This window comes from Saccostrea cucullata, unplaced genomic scaffold, assembly GCF_032062105.1.
Source record: "Saccostrea cucullata isolate Sc308-1 unplaced genomic scaffold, CSIRO_AGI_Scuc_v1 ctg366, whole genome shotgun sequence".
In the NCBI taxonomy this organism is placed as follows: domain Eukaryota; kingdom Metazoa; phylum Mollusca; class Bivalvia; order Ostreida; family Ostreidae; genus Saccostrea; species Saccostrea cuccullata.
Window position 1 is genome coordinate 320,556 of NW_026931480.1, and position 20,805 is coordinate 341,360.

General features: G+C 33.6%; 1 protein-coding gene across 1 annotated transcript; it reads right to left on the bottom strand.

Annotated features, from left to right (window-relative positions):
• Positions 1-658: 658 nt before the first annotated feature.
• LOC134232739 (zinc transporter ZIP11-like) lies at positions 659-20,320 on the bottom strand. Its single transcript, XM_062714723.1, has 9 exons — positions 20,166-20,320; positions 16,305-16,343; positions 15,332-15,499; positions 14,759-14,861; positions 14,254-14,424; positions 13,460-13,529; positions 12,861-12,959; positions 12,370-12,528; positions 659-1,357 (listed from the first exon to the last, which is right to left on the bottom strand). Exons 1-9 carry the CDS (start codon positions 20,271-20,273, stop codon positions 1,279-1,281), a joined length of 996 nt encoding a protein of 331 aa, XP_062570707.1. The 5' UTR covers positions 20,274-20,320; the 3' UTR covers positions 659-1,278.
• Between the last annotated feature and the right edge of the window lie 485 nt (positions 20,321-20,805).

Consider the following 20,805-nt stretch of genomic DNA (forward strand, 5'->3'; position numbering starts at 1 on the left):
GCTTACTTTCAGACCCATGGAAAGTTTATAATAATTATAAGTATGGATGACAAAACATGGAAAGCATCCAGTTATTGCTAAATGCTGTCAGAGCACAAAAAAGATTCTCTATGCCATTTTTTCTATAGTGGGAGGTTATGTTGTGATTTTCTACTCCCAAGAATTGAAATGTCTCTGGAAAGATGTATAAATTGACCATCATATTTGCTGCCAAAAATAAACAAAACTTCTCACCTGGCCACAGAAACATAAACACACATACTTATAGCCAAGTTTTGAAACTGCCTTGGATGCAATTTCAGTCTGCTTTGAAAGGTGCTGCTGATATATTTTGTATAATCTTAATCTCTTAATATGATAATTTGATTTTTGTAACCTGAACTCCAAATCTAGTTAGCTGATGCCATATTTCATACAGCACTGGCTACAGGAAATGGTAGCAGGTCTAATGTTAGTGGGCATTGGGCATTCAAGCCAAAATCCCCAAGCATAACTGCAGCTAGGACTTAGTTATTATGCTGGATTTTAATAATAATAAAAAAAGTAATGGCAGTTTTTTTACCAATAAGGAAACTTCTATAGTCTTTTTGTTCCCTTCATTATGTTCTGATTTATGAAAAAAAGGATATAAAATTTCAAACAAGAAAATACCACAAACTTCATAAAAAATATTTATTTAACAATAAAATTTACATACTGATAAAAATAAAGTTTATCATTAACATAACATTGATTGATTAACCCACATTTCAAAATCTTGTACAATATAATTCAATGGTAACAGTATTTCTTTTAAATCTTGCATTCCAGTTGGAAATTGTGTCAATATATGCACAACAAGGCTTGGCATTTTTATGTATCTCTGAAAACACAATTTTCTTCAAAGAGCCTTCAGGTTTTTCTTTGGTTTAAATAAAATTGATCATTGGAGAAATCAAATAAAAAAAAACACACCATATGCTAATTCAGAAAATGACCCTCATCCAGCAAATCCTTAAGTATGTTTGTATGAGGGTTCCATTCACTTAAAAAATAGGCCAATTCCCAGGCCTGTTGGTTTAAACAAAAAATGCTCAATGACCATCACCCGTATTTCAAAAACATTAAGTGGTAAGACTGTCTGCTATTTATCTGATTTTAACATCATCAGGTTCAGAAATATATTCAAAATTGATAATCATTGTCTGTCAAATTGGCAGTAAGATTATAACAATGAGGTCATCCTAAACCCACATCCAGGGACATCATTACCACAAATAATGACTGCTCCCTATAAGGTCATCCTAAACCCACGTCCAGGGACATCATTACCACAAATCCAATGACTGCTCCCCATGAGGAAATCTTCCCATTACCACTGAAAAATAAGAAATCTAATTACTACAGTACATCTTAGCAAACAAGAGGCCCATGGGCCACAATGCTCACCTAAGTAATTAGCCCTGCTGGTAGATTTCTCCCTATCTATTCCTATGTAAAATAATCACATATTGTAGTCCAAACCCATCCCTGAAGATCCTGATTTGAACAAACTCGAATCTACACTACCTCAGGAGGTTTCCACATAAGTATGATTAGTGATCATGGCTTTTCTTTTCTTGACAAAATGATGTTCTTAGCAAAACTTGAATCTACACTTATAATGCAATGAAGCTTTCATATGTTTTGCCTTTTCTGGCCCTGTGGTTCTTGTGAAATTTTTTTTCAGTGATGCCATAATTTCCATTAATCTCCCTTTGAGAGAGGACAAAAGCAAGAAGAACTCTAAAAATTATGATCCAAAACTAAAATGAACCATTTCATACTACACACTGAATTTATTTTCTTGTCCCTCTATCTTTTGCCTCAAAATCAAAATCTGCATGGGTCTTTCTCAAGATGTAGAGAGTCATCACCTTAAGATCTATTGCTCAAAACTATTGAAAATATTTTATGCAAAAATGGCTTTATACCTGTCTTTGCCCTTTGACTTTTTAAAACTTAAAAGCAATAGGTCTTTAAGTCATACAAATCATCGTGTGAAATTTCATTGCAAAACTTTTAAGTACTTTTTGAACATCATGAATGTTTGACATTGCCCTTTGACTTTTTAATCTAAAAATTAACAGGGGTCCTCTTTATTCCATTAAATATGAGAGTACAATGTTACAAAATGATAGAATGACAGACAGAGAAGAAGAAAACATTTGCTATGGACTTCAACTTGACATTTAGATATACTGACCACATAATATCAATTAACAATAGTTACTTCCATTCATAAGTTGACTTGGTATACTCCAGTGAGCTTGAAATAAAATATATCACAGAATCTAACACACCTGTTTTATATTTGACTATTTTACAAGAAAAAGACATTAACGGTTACCTAACAACAAAGCTTTATGAAGACTACAGTTTTTCAATTACCAACTTCCCTTACTTATGTACAATTAAAATACCTTTTTCAACTGCATATAGGGTTTACATGTATATCTCTCAGTTAACTGAAAATATGCAAGAGCATATTCTTGAGCAATTTCTCAAACTAGGCAACTACTGACAAACAAGTTGATAAGACAAGGAAGTCAACAATCTCATTTGACGACATCATTTCAAGTTTTATGGTCAATACAATGACTTTGTCAGAAAATACAATTTAGCTATCATTGAGTAAAATGCTGACTCATGTTTTACATACAAATTGTAAAGCCATTTTTTACACACTGAAAGTCTATGGGTTTTTCTGTTTTTCCCAGTCACACAGGGGTGTGATTGGTTGGCAGGGGATGCTCACTCCTCCATGGCATGTGATCCCACTTCTTATGTTTTAGAAGTCTGTGTTTGCCCTGCTCCTGATTTGTATTGTTTATATGGACTTTGTTACCTCCAAGGATGGAAAGACAGACCCAAATATATCTGACTCTTAGGAATACTGGGAACAAAAAGCATGATCATAAGATCTAAAATTTTGAATACAGCTGTAGTTAAGCCCCTTAAGGAAGTTAATCTTTATCAAATTTAAGTTTTTTTCTGATTATATAAAATGACAAAGTTCAGGTTACGCCTTGCACTGACGGTTTACACAATCCTATCCACCTACTCTTCTCATGCTTCCATCCCTTCCAATTTAATGAATCAATATATTTTCTAAAAATATACATTTTTTTGCTGTTAAAAAAATCTGAAACAATCAAGTTTAAATCTAAGAACAATTACGTGGTAGGCATCTTATTCTCATCTCCAATTACAATGTGTAAAATTATCTATAAAGGGGAGGGGGGAAAATTATATACTCTACTTATTTTGCACTAAAACAATGAAAGAACATGTATGATTCCACTAAAAAAAATAGCTTTTTTATCATGAATTGATGGAAACCATCCTTCTTTAACTCCATTGTTAGAGAGTTGAGGAAGGGCCAGATACATATCATGGTGTACAGAAAATATTGTTATGATCAGTAAAATGGCTGAAACAGTCAAAATCTCTATAACTGTTTTTCTCTTCTAGTGTAAGAAAAATCATTTTGCAATTTATTATTGATATAGGAGCACAAGTTTGTATTGTGACACGGTGGGTACAATGAGAAACATTTATATTTTACATGTAACATAATTGCTCTACTGGGTACCCGAATGGAGAAAAATATTGCATATTACACCTGTTCAAAAGTAGGTGTCAGTGACCTTCAACTTGCCAAAATGACTTAAGGTGGCAAACAAGTACCTTCATATCATACAAAAGTTTTGTTTTAACTACGACTTTTCAAAGTTTCCCCATTTCAAAAATATGACTTTTAAAGACATGATTGCAGACAGGAAAACTAATAGAAAAACTTGTCTGCAAAGGGTGTTGGAGGAGGGAATTATAAAAAGAGATTTCTTGCCAGACAAATAAAACTTTTTATCTAAATGATATGTTTGATATGTCTAAATGATATGTTTGAATTTTTTAGTCATATACCAGAGAGACCTAATATTCCAAGCTTAAAAATGACAAGGAGCGAAACAATTAAATGAAAACAAATCTAGTACCCAATGACAGACAAGAGGCCCATAGGCCACAATACTCATCTGAGTCAATACTTCATCAGCAGATTTTTTAACCATTATATTCTTATGTAAAACTTTGATCACCCATCCCCCATGGGTCCTTTTCTCAACAAACTTGTATCTAGTAGATCACTACCTGAGGATGAGAAAAGCTCAATTCAACTTTCAGGTGAGCTAATAACGTGAAAATTTGACGAGTTTGCACTATGAGGACCAAACAAGGAATAATAAATACCGGCATGAATTTAGCAAAGTGCTTTAGAATTAATTTATCAACAGCTCATTCTGTCAATGTGCTTGATATAAATATACTGGAATATATACATGTACAAATCATTTTTAAAAATATTACAGAATACACAACATCTGGATTAGAAAAGTTTCACAGTATAGCAGTATACTTGATTTACCAGAGGCTTCTCTTCCCACCCCCACCCCCATGTTTCTAGTGCTAAATAGAATAAACCAACAAACATATTGTGTTTACAATAAAGTTTTAGCCATAATTTGTCAAAAAATGGTTTTAATTAAACTACTTTATTGCTTAAAACTATATATTTACAAAATACACCAGACAAAGAATTAACTTTGAAGCCATCTTTAACCCGGCAAGCAAAATATGAGCTATAATATTCTAAAAGAGCTATAGATCTTCTTACGACTTCTTCCTTTGAAGTGAAGGACTGCTGCTGTATCATTTTCTCACTTTGAGATGCATGCAACATGCAATGAACAGCTCAAATAAAATATGAATAAGTCATTTTTCATTGCAATTCTTCATTGTCTGTGTACTTTGTGCATCATTCACTGATGAGAAAAGTGCTGACAGGTTGTGTGAACTTGAAATTAGCCTATGACATATTGTAAAGCTATGCATTTATATGAATGGGAGTTCCATGCACGATCTTCATGGCAAAGCACAATTAGTGATGTGAATAATTAATTACTCTCAGTCATGCAAAGTGGAGAAGAATTACTGTATAGTACTTCAAGCTGTATTTTGTATTTTGCCACTTAATGTAGCTCACATCAGAGTCAGGGAATAATTAAGTCAAGGGCCCGTAACTCTATCTGGCAATGGCCTCACATGTGCATTCCACATACTTTTTTCTATACTTAGACTCATCAATCAAACCCCACAGGAAATACCTGTTTGTTATGTGGGTCACTGGGTTATCAAACACCTACACTGAATGACTTTAAATAACCTCTCTTCAGCCAACACTCATGAGTGCTTAAAAAAATCCAGGCAATTATTGAACACAATTTTTTTTTCTATAAATGATGTAAAAAGCATCTTTTTCCTCCCTAATCTCTCATAATTAAATAACAAATTCCCCTGCCATAATTTGTGTTCAGCATGTGAGCAATTCAGTGGGTGATCTGCTTGTAGAAAAGGGCTTGGTGTAAAATGCGGAGGATGGAGTCTCCACAAAACTCCAAAATGGAGGGTCAGAGAGTGCAAGGGGTGGAGCCTCTTGTGTTAGATGATGCAGGAGGTGGAGCATAATGCTTGTCGTAATTTTAGCACGTGCTTATTAGATCTGTCATCTCATTTTCTGATACTCCGAGAGAACGTGTTAGAGTGTTACATTACCAACAATTAAAAAAAATAATTTCATTGAAGTTGAGTGAATGAAACTCAGTTATATCTCCCAACCTGATTTTGTGATGACCATTTGACAGTATCTGATGACATTTGTTTATAAAGTCCATAAAATACAAAATGAGAAACAAAGAAACAGGAAACAGTAAAAAAAAAAATAATGAACACCACATTTCAACGAGGGGAACAGCTTTGCTGATTATTTAATTTTTAAAGATAACAGAGACTGACTGAAACAGAATAGCATCAAAATTATTACCTGTTGGTGATATTTTATAAAGATATATATATAAATAGACTGATATGTATATAAAGGTGTCAATATGTCGGCCTCATTACAAAACACCTATTACCATCTGAAATCTGATTGCTGTCGAAGACACTGTCCAATGTTTGAAATGTGCCGTGATGTCATTATTCACTCAGAAATATTATCCCATTTTAGAAAAATTAAAAATAATTAAATAATAGATTCAGTGAATTAACTGATTGTTTTACACAGAACTCTGACCATTAACTGTTTTTATTTTATTTTATTTTTTTGCTTTAAAAAGAATGAGAAACAAGCATCATGATAAAGAGACAACAAAATGAGAATCGAAATGACCTACAGATATGAGAAACAAATGAGGGGCATGCAGCCCGTGCTTGTGATTTAAATTTTGTTTTGCGATATCACAGATGCTAAGTGCAATGGAAACTGTCTGATTCACACTGCTACCTCGCAGTAACCCATGAGGTCTTGACAGATTTTATTAGTATAGGTATCAGATATCTGAAGGGCCAAATGTTAAAATTGCTAAGGGCTAGATTACCTAAACTTCTAGGGAAAGATGACAAAAAAATTTTCCCCTCATTTGTTGTTCATATAATTGAAAGTCATGTTATCTTTTTTTGTGCTAAATTTCATTTTCAGTTGTAATTTAATTGTATCTTCTTTTTGTGGTTTACGCATACAGAAGCTTTTGTAGCTTTTACAGCAATTATGAAATATACTTTTTAATTGTTGATAATTTAAAGACAAAGTGATCTGCGATATGTTATGCATGACATAATTATCTGCAATAAAATTTTTGGGACATACCGGTATCTAGACTCAGTAATTAATTCTGACAGGCACTTTTTATCACTGATGGAGAGCATTATTTTACAAGCAACCCAGTTTATCCAGCTTCTAAAATGATTGAAACATAAAACGGGCTTTGTATAAAAATTGACACAAGAGGCTCCACCCCTTGCACTCTCTGACCCTCCATTTTGGAGTTTTGTGGAGACTCCATCCTCCGCATTTTACACCAAGCCGTAGAAAAGTGGTTCAGAATCTGAGAGCATCTGAGAGACGTACAGTGTATGCCAGGCAGCTGCTCCAGAATGTGCAAACGAACAGAGTGGGAACTGACAGGAATGAGGTTCAATATCCTCCCCAGTACCATAATAATCACAGTAAATCTGTTGCTACCCTCCCAGGAATCCCCCAGTCAAAATGGCCCACTGATCTACTACAGCAAAAATGGTTTGTTCTTCCATCATTTATCTTATAAACCCCCTTTTTTTTGTTCCTGGGTCAGATGATTACAGACGTACAAGGAGGCACATTCGTGGGCTCAAAAGAATGAACATAAAAATAACTATCTTGTCTGAACTCTTTGAGTACATACTTGTGTGTGCATAAGCAAAATAGTTTGGATCTTAAAACAGGTTTTCTGAAACTATCCAATCTCCGATTGCAACAAAGGAAAATATGTCAAAATTATTTGAGAGCTAAAAGGTGACCTTGCTTTGCACGCTTTTTGCATGATGGGAAATATTTCGGGTCTCTACAGGTTACGACTTTGCAGCACTGAACACAATAAGTCTGATGATAGACATTTTATGTGTTTTGATTTAAATGGCTGTCTGCATGTGACAGTAGAGTTCATCCTCCTGGAGTCACGACTCAGGGGTAGGGCAATCCTAACATCCTGTCTACACATGCTCACTGTGCTGACATTCCACACAAAAATCAGATAACCTGCAATACACTATGTAGGTCACTAGTACCCAAAGGAGACCCATACTGTTTTCATTATCTACTTCACATTGAAATGTCAGGAATTTTTTAAAAGGAAAAAAAAAATAATGATATTTTTATTTCTTCTTTTATATCTACAGGGCCAGTATTTAAATATCCCTAAAATAATATAAATTACTTTAGTGTTATATTGATTGAAAATAAATATATAGGCACAAAACCTGCATGCATTCCTGAAAAATTGTGCTTTGTTCATTACCACAATGAAAGATCAATTAAATCATCACATTTTTCCAGGGATTAGAACATAACCAGAGTTACTTTTTCTTGATTTTTTAATGTTTCTACATTCTGGAAATAGTTATCCAAACATTGAACTCTCACACCAGAGAAGAATTAGCTTTCCAATTTACTCTGTTATGCATGACTTAATTTTTTTATCCCCTTACATTTTTGTCTTTGAATGGAATTTTTTTTATTAGACAGAATGCCCTTTCCCTGTGTTTATTTAAAATTCACCATTTATATCTGAAATCTAAACATTATTTTTAAAGATCTAAATTTATGTCAGTCAGTACTTTTTTTACACCCTGAATATTTTATGCTTTTTATATATCGAAGTGATATTCTACAAGGTCATGAAATCATTGCTCTCATACCCGTTTTCTACAGATTGTGGAATATTTTATGCACCCTGCCATATTACAGTAAAGCCTTGCTAAATACAAACACAGATATTGTGAATTCATAAATATAGCAAAGTAATTTCATACGTCCTAGTGACTTCATTATAACTGAGTTTTACTGTCATCAGTTATGAATATGATGTTTCTTCTGGTGAACCCTTAAAACTTAGTTGCCTTGAAAAACAATAAAATCCAAAGTAAAGTGTTGTTTTGTTTTTTTTTTTTGAAATATTGTATACAATTGTATAGATAACGAACAGTACTACAGCTCAAAAGTCCATAAAACATTACAAAATAGGAGGGGAGCAAACATGAATCTCCAAAACATCAGAGGTGGGATCTGGTGCCATGGAGGAGTGAGCATCCAGATTAATGCAGATTTATCAGTATAACCAAAAGCTGATCTGAATGATTGATTCAGCACATACTAGTACACAACAAAGGATTCCAAGTGGAATGGCTAAGTAAATATTAGCTGCAGATCTGTAGCTCTCCGAAAAAAATTATTGATAGACCGGAGAGCTACAGTGCCACCCATTGAAAAAACTGTATATTTATTGCGCACAGAAAAGTTTCGATTCTATATTAATTTTTCCAAATTCTTACCTCAATTGCAAAAAAATGGCAAAGATTTCAAAAAATTACTCTCTCCTCTATCAAGTTCTCTCGTAGTTGACATCTGAACGAAGCATATTGGACCGAATTATCTTTGAAACCAAAATGGCAGTATAATTAAGGGAAATGTCCGATGATTGCAATATCAGGGCCAGGAAGACTATTAACAACAATTATGAGGAATGTTTTGTTGTGGAAAGAGTCAAAGAATATGTTAGGAACACACGGTTAGTAATATTTTGAGATTTTGAGCTTTAAAAACATGGAGAAATAAATCGAGAACCGTGACATTTTTTTGTGCGCAATAAAATACAGGTTTTTCAATGGGATAGCTCTCCGGTCTATCAATATATATTTTTTCGGAGAGCTACAGATCTGCAGCTAAGTAAATATCAATTAATATGTCATACAGTTCGAAAAAAATGCTTAAGAATCTGCATGCTAGTATATAGGCATTTGATGTGCAAAAATATGAGGCACAAAAAGAAACTTTAAAAAGTGCTAAGGTAACAGACCATGAAAGATTGCAAGACAACTTCTTATTCTATAAATACTCTTAAAATGCACAAAATGTATGTGATAAAAATTTTTGCAAATTCAGATGAGGGAAAAAATAAACTTACAATAGGAAAGAGAGATAAGTCTTGTCTATTTAAAAAGTAGTGCATTTTTCTAACTTGAAAACAATGTGAAAGAGGGACATATTTCTTGCCAATTTAGCAATTAGTGTTTTTTTCCTAATTTGAAGAAAGAGGAATTAAGTAAATTATATTGTTGTGTACAATGATATTTATAGATACGGTAAAACCTTTTATACTCAAGGATTTTTTTTTATGTGTTTATATAATCTAACTTATTAAATTAAAATTACAGGGCAGAGGTTATTAGAACATAGGTCAAGTTTTGTCTTTAAACCATTAAAAATATGCAGGTTTTTAAAAATAATGTGTAGTATTTATGCACTAAATAAAATGGTGGATTTACAGATTTACACAGAGTTGTGTCCCTTTCAATGGCAATTCCCCTTGCTAATAACTCATGCCAAAATTATGCCTTCTTATTGCTAGATTATCTTAGAGTTTTAACTGCAAATGTTATATACATATAAAATCCAATTTATGAAAAAAAATGATGTTACAATTAATTTGACACTTGGGCCCAGGCTTGGGGAGAATTACTTGGAATATAAAGTAATGCATTACATTACCATTACTTCAACAATTTGGGCATTAAATTACCATTACCATTATATGTTTACTCTATTTTCTTAAAGTAATGCATTACATTACCATTACTTTAGTAAAGTGGGGCCATATTTTCACTAAATTGACAGAACCATAATGTCTTGTTTATAATCTTTTATATTTTCAAACTAAAATAATAAATGAATGAATTGCACATAATATGAAAGCCAAAGTATGTCATTCTATTTTAGATTCATTTCTTACAGGACAAATAGGTATAACGTGTCAATGCTTATATTTTAGTGACAAATGTGCTACATACTCATCATTTAACATACCCCTGAAATTGTGCAAAAATTTCAGATGCCAGCAGCTGCACAAAAATATTTTAATTGGAAATGTACATGATTTCTCAGAAATGGATCCAAATGCCTGACATATGCCCACATACACTTATTTCTTAAATAAATTTTAGCTCTTACTATAACTGAGTAATCACAGAAGTACGAGTACATGGAGTACCTCATTTCCTGGAATCACAGTCATTTACACTTTCAGAGAAAATGCAATGGCAAACTGCTAACCATTCTCTTCTGAGATAATTGAAAAATTTTATCCTATACATGTATATAAATGTATGTAAAACCTATGTAAAACTCTGATCTCCCATTGTGGCTCTAACCTACCTCCTAGAGGCATGACTGGAACAAATTTGAATACATACTACTTTGGGATGCTTCTATCACAATATGACAAATCATGGCTTTACTGTTCTTCAAAAGAAAATTTTTAAAGATTTTTCCTCATAATATATTCCTGGGTAAAACTTTGATCCCTTGTTGTGGTACCATCCTACCTTTTGGAGTCATGGATTTTTCCTAGTAATATATTCCTACGTAAAACTTTGATTCCCAATTTTGGTCCCACCCTACCTCTTAGGGTCATGATTAAATGAATTTAAATCTACACTTATGTAATGAAGATTTTGCAAAAGATTCTTTTTTTTGGCCAAGTTGTTCAAGAGAAGAAAATTTTAAATCTCCCCCTTAATTTAATTATTGATAATCTCCCCTACAGAAAGAAGGTACAGCACTTCATTTAACCAAACTTGTATCCTCAACATCTTAGGATGCTTTCTGGCAAATTTGGTTGATATTTACCCAATGGTTCTGGAAAAAATTCAAAAATGTGAAAAATTTAAGTGGGATAGATGGAGCCTGGACAAAGTCCACTTCGGTTTTCAGCTAAAGAAAGCTAATGTCAGAAATGCATTTTTGTCCCCTGCTGAAAGTTGGGGATATCAATTTTGAATCAGTCTGACTGTGTCTATCCATACTTCTGTCTGTATTTTTGTCTGTCTGTAGCTCTTTCATTTCCAAACGATATCTCTAAAAGAGTTTGAGCTTTTGCAATGAAATTTTACATAACAACTCCCTAAGGAAAACCCCTATTGATTTTGAAGTCGAGAGGTCAAAAATCAAGGTCATAAATTTAAAAAATTTGCCCGTTTTAAAACATTTGTTTCTGCACAATATCTCAAAAAGCCTTTGAGCTTTTATGACATACCCACAACATCCTATGACCTAAGGAAGACCCTATTTATTTTGAGGTCAAAAGGTCAAAGGTCTACGTCAATTAAAACATTCTGTGTGTGTGTGTAAAATTTTCATTTTCAGGTGATATCTAAGGAAACTTTTAAGTTTTTGCAATTAAATTTTTTTTTCTTCTTAAGCTCTTCTTCTTCACCATTCTTAAAGTGCTCTCCAACACGCCCCCCCCCCCCCCTCCATCTGCACATATTTTTTTTTCTTAACTGAGAGACACAGATTCTCTGAATTAGCTTGTTACTACTGATTAACAGCCCCAATCTTAAATCAAAATCTCTGACCCATGGGGCTATAAATAAACAATTTGTTAAGAGGCTCATTATAACCATAATATACCAGTTTATATTTTAAGTTTATATAAGTTTATCTGCTATATATCCTAGGGCAGAAAAGATTTTCAAATAATATATGCATTCCACTAAAAAATCAAAAGAGCTCCACCTGTTCACGAAAGCCCTTAACCCAGGGAATGAAAAATTTTCATTTTTAAGGAGCGTCTTTGCTAATCAACATAACTTCGCTGGGCTTATCATCCACAATCAAGAGACAAAACTCTTCTATCTTTAATATGCCTAGACATGATTATGACTTATCTTTCCTAAGATGTATTAGCATGCTTCACTTACCAGGTTTGTGCTTCAGGAACGATGTCATCCACAACCACGTAAATCATAGCACCTGCTGCAAAGGCTAAAGCATAAGGCAATATAGGCTCCGCTATAACTACTGCAATAGCTCCCAGTAGTCCAGCTACTGGTTCTACCATACCACTCAACTGACCAAACCTAGAAAAACAATAGATTTTTCCTATATAAATATGCATATGTAAAACTTAATCCACCTATTATGGTCCTTTCCTCTGCACTCAACTTGAACCTACACTATGTAATGAAGCTTGCACTTAAGTCTTATCTTTTCTGGACCAGAGGTTCTTGAGAAGATTTTTGAAAGATGCCATTAAATTTTCAGCCTTTAGTTCAGTTGTTCTACACAAAAAAAATAAGGATTTCAATTATTAACCAAATTTTTTTTAAAAAAACCTGTACTGTCTCTATACTAAGACCAAAGATGGATGATGTCATGAGAGCAGAGTTTGAGATAATGAGTAGAAAATTACCAGAAACTTTTCCATATAGACATTCCTGCTCCTCTGAGTGGAAGACTAACAGCTAAACCTTCTGGAAAATTCTGTATACCAATTCCTATAGCTAGGTTCCTGTACAGAGAAAAAATATTAAATACATGTACCAAATATAAATAGATGAAGCTATACACGGTACCATATATCAGGTATCTTCTGCATATCATAAATTTTGCAAAAATACTCCATGCACAGCTATTTTTACACTTATTTATCAAGGATATCTAATGTTTATGTAACCTATAGGTTTTATAATTTTAATAATTCACAAAGAACATGAAAATTAGATAGTAACAAAAATAACACAATTAATATACAGTATTTGAATCAATTACAAGGAATTTAGCCTTAAAATAATATGAAACTGAATTACTGCATGTTTGTAGTGATACACTACAGTATCAACTAGACCCAACTGGACACAAAGCAGTCCCAGAATGGTCCCAGGGACTGCATTCTGGGACTGCTAAAGCAGTCACACAGCGTTTCTAGAGCAGTCCCAGAGCGGTCTCAAAGCAGTCCCAGGGACTGCTTGGGTGTCAGGTTGGGTCTGGATGCTACTGTAAATGTCTGACCTTGCGTTTTCAAAAGTAGCAGCTGGAGACTTTCCGATTGCTCCAAATCCCACTCCAACTGCTAATCCTTCTATAAAACAAGAAAACAAAGCATCATTAAACTATTACCCAGGTACCAACCTTGGTTTGTTTGAATAATAATAAATGGATATCAAACATATCTATGTGTAAAGAGATTATCATACTATTTGTGCAGCAAGCTCAGTTTTCATTACTTTAAAATAATTATAAAAGGGATCATCAAGAATCTAACAAAAAGTGAGCAAGCTCACATACCCCACACTCCTCCAGAACTCGATGTACTGCAATTACCATCCCCCCCCCCAAAAAAATGGAATTTTCTGGAAAAATGCACATCTACACATTGTGTCCTAAATGTCTGCAAAGTTTGACAAAATTCTGTGCAGCGGTTATGAGGAGTTGCAGTGACAAACTGTACATGTCTATATTCAAGATATGGCCAAAAATCTAAAAGTCTCTGAAAAGTGCCGAAATTCCTGGAAAAAGTAAAGGAATCAGAATTTCCTGGCAATATGCACATCTACTCATTGTGTCCTAAATGTCTGCAAAGTTTGACAAAATTATTTGCAGTGGTTTATGAGGAGTTGCGCTGACAAAATAAATCAGGACTGAAACACTGACTGATATGGGTCAAAAACATCATTCCCCCGCAACTTGTTGCGTGGGGTATAACAAGTATATAAAGGGAGCTAACTAATACCACTTTTCAAATTCTCATTCAGAGTTATAGTTCTTTCTTCCTGAATTAAGTTTATTTTTCCTTTGCAGATTACCTGGTATATTATGGATAGTAATGGCTATGATAAGTAGCAATATCCTCTTCCAGTTAATGGCCTGGGATTTGGATGGAGGCGGCGTAGACATGTACGGACTGTCCATATTAATCTGTTCCTGCATTGGCTTACGTTGGAAAGGTTGATTAAGGGACTGCTGCCTGTTTATATCTGAATTTAATGGTGATGTGGTAAATAAATATAATACAGAAAAAAAATACATTGGATTTCAATGATCTAAGAATTTTATACTATTTAACAAAGATTCTTTTGAAGATAGAAAAATTAAAGAGTTCTAGTATGTAACATGGAATGCACAAGTAGCACAATAAAATTATACACTAATTGAGCCAAACACTTTGAAATGTAATACCGGCATCTAATATGCATTGAGAGAGCATTCTTTATATAAGTTGTAAGGAGATTCATGTAAAAGTTTTACTTATATTAATAATGTTGTACAGATTTTCTGCAGAAAACATATATCACTTCATAATATACTCACCATAAAAATTATTGGTTGAAGATTCCATTTGTATATTTCCATCTTTCTCTTCCTTCATATTGGAATCAAGTGACATCATAAGACTTGATGCATCATCAACTCCCTGTATAAGATTGTACACAATAAGACTCAGGCATATACAAAAGGAACATAAAAAGAGTAGCACATCAGCCTTATAAAGGAAGTCGGCAAAAATGTTTCAAGAATTCAATTGGTAAACCTGGACACAACCTTTAACAGCATTGCCTTTCGAAGAAAATCTGTTACCAAACATTTTACAATCATATTACAAATAGCTTTGATATAAAATTTACATCAGCACTATCAATCCTAAGAATCTTATTTGGAAACAAAGTCACAAAGATTATTAAGACCCATGCAAGGCTCCACTGTATGTATACTGTACTTTTTTTTTTAAAAACAAGAGTGGATTTTTACCAATTGATTGACATGAATGCAGTAACAGGGACTTGTGGGATATCTTGAGATTTACAATTGTGTATTAGGGACTTATAAAATATCATGAAATATCAAACTGTTGTGAATTATTTTTTATCTAACTGTGATATTTACTAAGTAAGGCATGAAGATGTCTGCTCCATACACAAATCCTGCCCCCAGTATGAAACCAATAGCAACAGGGACAAACGCCCACTGCCCTTTATCTCCGTAGAACCCTGAGTGCTCGGCCATTTCTATCGCTGGATTAAGTAGAGACCAGTAGGAGGCAGCTGTCATTACCTGTAGATAAGATGTCAACCAGAAAATAGTTCACTGTTTTATATTGTTTGTTCATAATACATACACTGGGGAAAATGTGCTATACAAAAAAATTAAAAGAACATTTATATTTAATAAATCTAATGCATTTTTGATGTGAAATCTTTCATACTTTATAACATATAGATGCAATTATCAACCTCTCAAGGAGACCATAATATTGTAGTCAGTGCATTCTTATAACTAAATTAAGAAATAAACCCAAGATAGTCTATCAGTTTCTCTGTGTTTTGAATAAGTATTATTAAATATAAATGCATTTCAGTTTTGAATATTATCAGCTAAGATATATAATCTGACTGGTATTTTTCACATAGGTATATATTTCATGAATCACATCATTCCATGGAAAATATATGGGTTTATTTTCAAGTACTCTACATGTATGATCCGAACATTTAAGTCTATAGTTAAAGGTTCAAATAATTTGAAATCGAGTCAGATTTGATAAATCAGAAGACTAATTTTACTTTGAAGGCAATTAACTGCTAAAAAGTAGGAATTTAGTTGTAATGTCAGATAGACAGATACATGATCAGTTTTTAACGTGATGAACCTTAAAATGTGTAATGAAGCAAATATGTGAATATTCATTAAATGTTAAATTTATGTTTATTAAAGCTCAAGGATGCAGTGTAAAATCATTCTGAAATTATTAGCAATTGCCTTCTTATATTTAACATATCAAGCTAGCTGTGTAAATAATTTCAAAGCAATCCTTTAAATACATTTTGAATTTTAGGAATATATAATTAAATAGTCATACCCCAGCTGCAAATCCCAGACTAGCATCCAGAACTTTTCTCTGAAAAAGAGAATTAATTAAAGATGAGCATAGCAGTTCAGCTAGAATATTTGATAGAATACAAGAGGCCCATGGGCCACATCGCTTACCTGAGAAGCTTTGACCATTCTGTTCTTTACCAGATTTCCCCCTTGTAATACATAATGCATCCCCACCCTACCCCATTGATCATAATTTAGACATTTTGAAATCTACACTACCCCAGGATCCTTCCATGTGCACATAAGTTTCAGCTTTTCTGGCCCAGTGGTTCTTGAGAAGAAGATTTTCAAAGATTTTTCCTATATATTTCTATGTAAAACTTTGATTCCCAATTGTGGCCCCGCATCCCCCGGGGGTCATGATTTGAACAATTTAGAATCTACACTACCCCAGGATGCTTCCACATAAGTTTCAGCTTTTCTGGCCCAGTGGTTCTTGAGAAGAAGATTTTCAAAGATTTTTCCTATATATTTCTATGTAAAATTTTGATTCCCCATTGTGGCCCTGCCCTTCCCCGGGGGTCATGATTTGAACAATTTAGAATCTACACTACCCCAGATGCTTCCACATAAGTTTCAGCTTTTCTGGCCCAGTGATTCTTGAGAAGAAGATTTTCAAAGATTTTTCCTATATATTTCTATGTAAAACTTTGATTCCCAATTGTGGCCCCGCCCTACCCCCGGGGGTCATGATTTGAACAATTTAGAATCTACACTACCCCAGGATGCTTCCAAATAAGTTTCAGCTTTTCTAGCCCAGTGGTTCTAGAGAAGAAGATTTTCAAAGACTTTTCCTATATATTTCTATGTAAAACTTTGATTCCCAATTGTGGCCCCACCCTTCCCCTGGGGGGTCATGATTTTTACAATTTAAAATCTACACTACCCCAGGATGCTTCCACATAAGTTTCAGCTTTTCTGGCCCAGTGGTTCTTGAGAAGAAGATTTTCAAAGATTTTTCCTATATACTTTGATTCCCAATTGTGGCCCCGCATCCCCCGGGGGTCATGATTTGAACAATTTAGAATCTACACTACCCCAGAGTGCTTCCATGTAAGTTTTAGCTTTTCTAGCCCAGTGGTTCTTGAGAAGAAGATTTTCAAAGATTTTTCCTATATATTTCTATGTAAAACTTTGATTCCCAATTGTGGCCCCGCCCTTCCCCTGGGGGGTCATGATTTTTACAATTTAAAATCTACACTATCACAGAATGCTTTCACCTAAGTTTCAGCTTTTCTGGCCCAGTGGTTCTTGAGAAGAAGATTTTTTAATGACCCAACCCTATTTTTGTCTTTTCTTGATTATCTCCCCTTGTGAGGGGACTTGGCCCTTTATTTTAAAAATTTAAATTCTCCTTCACCCAAGGATGCTTTGTACCAAGTTTGGTCAAAATTGGCCCAGTGGTTCTTGAGAAGAAGTCGAAAATGTGAAAAGTTTACAGACGGACAGACAGCCGGACGACGGACAAAATGTGATCAGAAAAGCTCACTTGAGCCTTCGGCTCAGGTGAGCTAAAAAATTTTAGCTGAAAAAGTTAATGTTTTTTATTTAGTTAAAGATATTATGCATCTACATCTGACATCAGAATACAGTTGAGCCTTGGTATCTTGAACACAGACATCTTGAATACCATTGAATACCATCGCAGTGATCTGGAGATCTTAGCTACTTATATATATATTTAAGTATTTTAACCTGGAATCTCAAATCCTTTGATATCTCATTTTTTTCTTAGCTTTTTCAGCTAGGAAAAGTGTCATGAGATGTAAAACCTTAATAAAGGTGTCCATTTCATAACGTTCACAAGTTTTTTTGAATATGATCATTTTCCAATCAAATGATATGTAGAATGTAAACTGGCTGAAACATTCAAGAAAAATTCTTAAGTTTTTTTTTTTTGATAATTAATTTCCCAATTAATTACCGTATTTCCGGGTTTTTTTCGCGATGATCCATTTTTTGCATTTTTGGCGACCATTTTTATTTCGCAAAATATAAAACAAACAGAAATTATCTCAGCTATAATGTGACATAAAAACATTACCATTTTAAACAACAAAATCTTCAATCGTAAAAAATAACTTACGCAAAATAAAAACTGTACTAATCTTCCCCTTTTTCACAAAATTTCCAACACACGAAAAAAACGGATATAAGGTAATATCTAGAATGTACATGTAAACTGGCTGAAAACATCAAGAAAAATTCATAGGAGACAAAAGAAAATGGGAGCAGGGACAAATGTACTAACTTTTTAGTGTATTGGTCCCTGATTGTGCTGATTTAAGGTAGTGAAATTTTTCCTGTTGAAATTCCTCTCTTTATCTTATAGAGTACATGTGGTCAAATAGAAAGAAGACAAAATCTTGTGACAACCCTCTGTGATTGCATCCTCGCAATGCCAGGGGTCTTGAGTGAACACCTTGCCATTGGACCCCTATCATATTTCATTCAATATGTTATTCTTAATATCCGTTGGCTTACTGATGTGACATCTTTCAGAAAAATTATAAATCTGATTGTTTTTCACATCTCTTAACCAATCAAAGTAAATCATTTTATGATAAACAACTTGTAACACATGCATTTGAAGTGTAAACTGAATTCTTTTGTTACGTTATCTAACTGTTTATGAATGTTTTGATTGGTGCCTCTCAATATAAGAGAAGCAAGCCCCAAAAAATCTGATGAAACATTTGCAAGGGGTCCAACAGAAATGTTTTGACTGAGAACCCATTGCAAGGATGCTGTGATTGCATGAGACCAGAAACAATATTTCATTTTGAAGACCTATCTTCAGGTCCAGTACAATCTCTTACTTTAGCTAAGTAGCTTTAAATAGCTATATGGTTTTATCAAGCTATTCAAAATAGCTTTATTTAGCTATTTATATACAGTTTTTCACAAAAATGTTTTTTTTGCTAGAAATAAACAAAAAGTTGTATGTATTTTACTCTTCATATATTCACTAAGGGCTATCATAACAACAGCCAAAATCGAAGATAGTTCTAACATTACAGCTTTTGAATACTTTTAAGCAAAAAAAAAGAATTTCTATTGTTAGAGTAACTGTCCATGGTTTACGTTATTCTCTATTGAGAAGTCGATGGCTCGTTTCAAGGGGGAGTATTGAAATAAGCCATCGACTCCCTCAAGTGGGAGTATTGAAATGAGCCATCGACTTCTCAATAGAGAATAGGTTTATGTGTGTGTTGAGGCATGGATAAGTATGATTGCTTCTCATTGTGCTGAACTGATACAAATCATTTATCTTGTTGACCATAACTGGTCTCTATAATTTCATTGCAGAGGTAACTTTATCAATTGCTTTATATAGCCACAAAACTTGTAGAACTTTGAGTACAAAGTCTCTCAAGGAGACGCTATTTGATGAGTGATTTTTACATGCATTATTTTAGTAAGAAGAGTTCAAGATTATATATCATCACTGCAACAAGGTGTGCTTTTTTGTACATACTGAGACAATTATACCTTTGAGAAAAAAAGTGTTGTAAAAAAGCTAATTTAAGCTATTCTGAATAGCTTAATAAAGTTATATAGGCCTAGCTATTTAAAGCTATACAGCTAAATCAAGAGTTTGTATTGGACCTGATTTTTAAATTCAGAATATATAAGAAATTATTTTAGAAAAGCTTTAATCGATATTTCACTGCAGTATAAGGGTTTTTCTGCGAAGGAAAGGGAAAAGAATTGTGACTGAATTGGGACTCAAACTCGTTTCACTTCCATGAGCAGGTGCGATGGTGATGTGTCAAGATTTGGATTGAGGATTGATCTGCAAAAATAACATGTAATCATGCAATGACGTCATTTGAAATACCTGACTGCTGTGAAATACAAATACTAGAGCAGCCCCTGCTGCTGTCAGTCCCCAGGTGAAGAGTGTACCCAATAAAGTTTGAAAAACCGCATTGTAACCTGCCAACATCGTTGAAAAAAGTCACAACAGGAAGTGGGGATATTTCTACCTTCTGAGACAGGAGAACAGGACACACTAAAGACCGTCTCTACCAAAGAACTGACAATTCTTTCTTGACCATCACAAACTACGATAAAATATTTTTCGTAATAAATAATACACTAATTCTTGTATCATTTTGTTACTGATTTGAACTTTTAATTACATTATGATTTACAGTGATTAATTTAAAATATGAAAGGGAAATAACTTCTTTCAGTAGAATGTAAATGGCCAAGCAGCAAAGTATGAAATTTATGTTCATATTACCATTTACCCTGTTTACTTTCTATATGCTCAAGAGTAGGAAAAGATTTTCAAAGAAAAAAAAATATGGCTTTATTGCATTTTCCCTATAAATTCCTCATAGCTCCACTTAAAAGTACATGTAACACCAAAGCTTCCGCACAGGGATCAAGAAATTCAAATTTTGAAAGAGACACTATTGTTCATGTGAATTCGGGATAATTAATTAATCAGCCTCGACAAAGGCCATGATTCT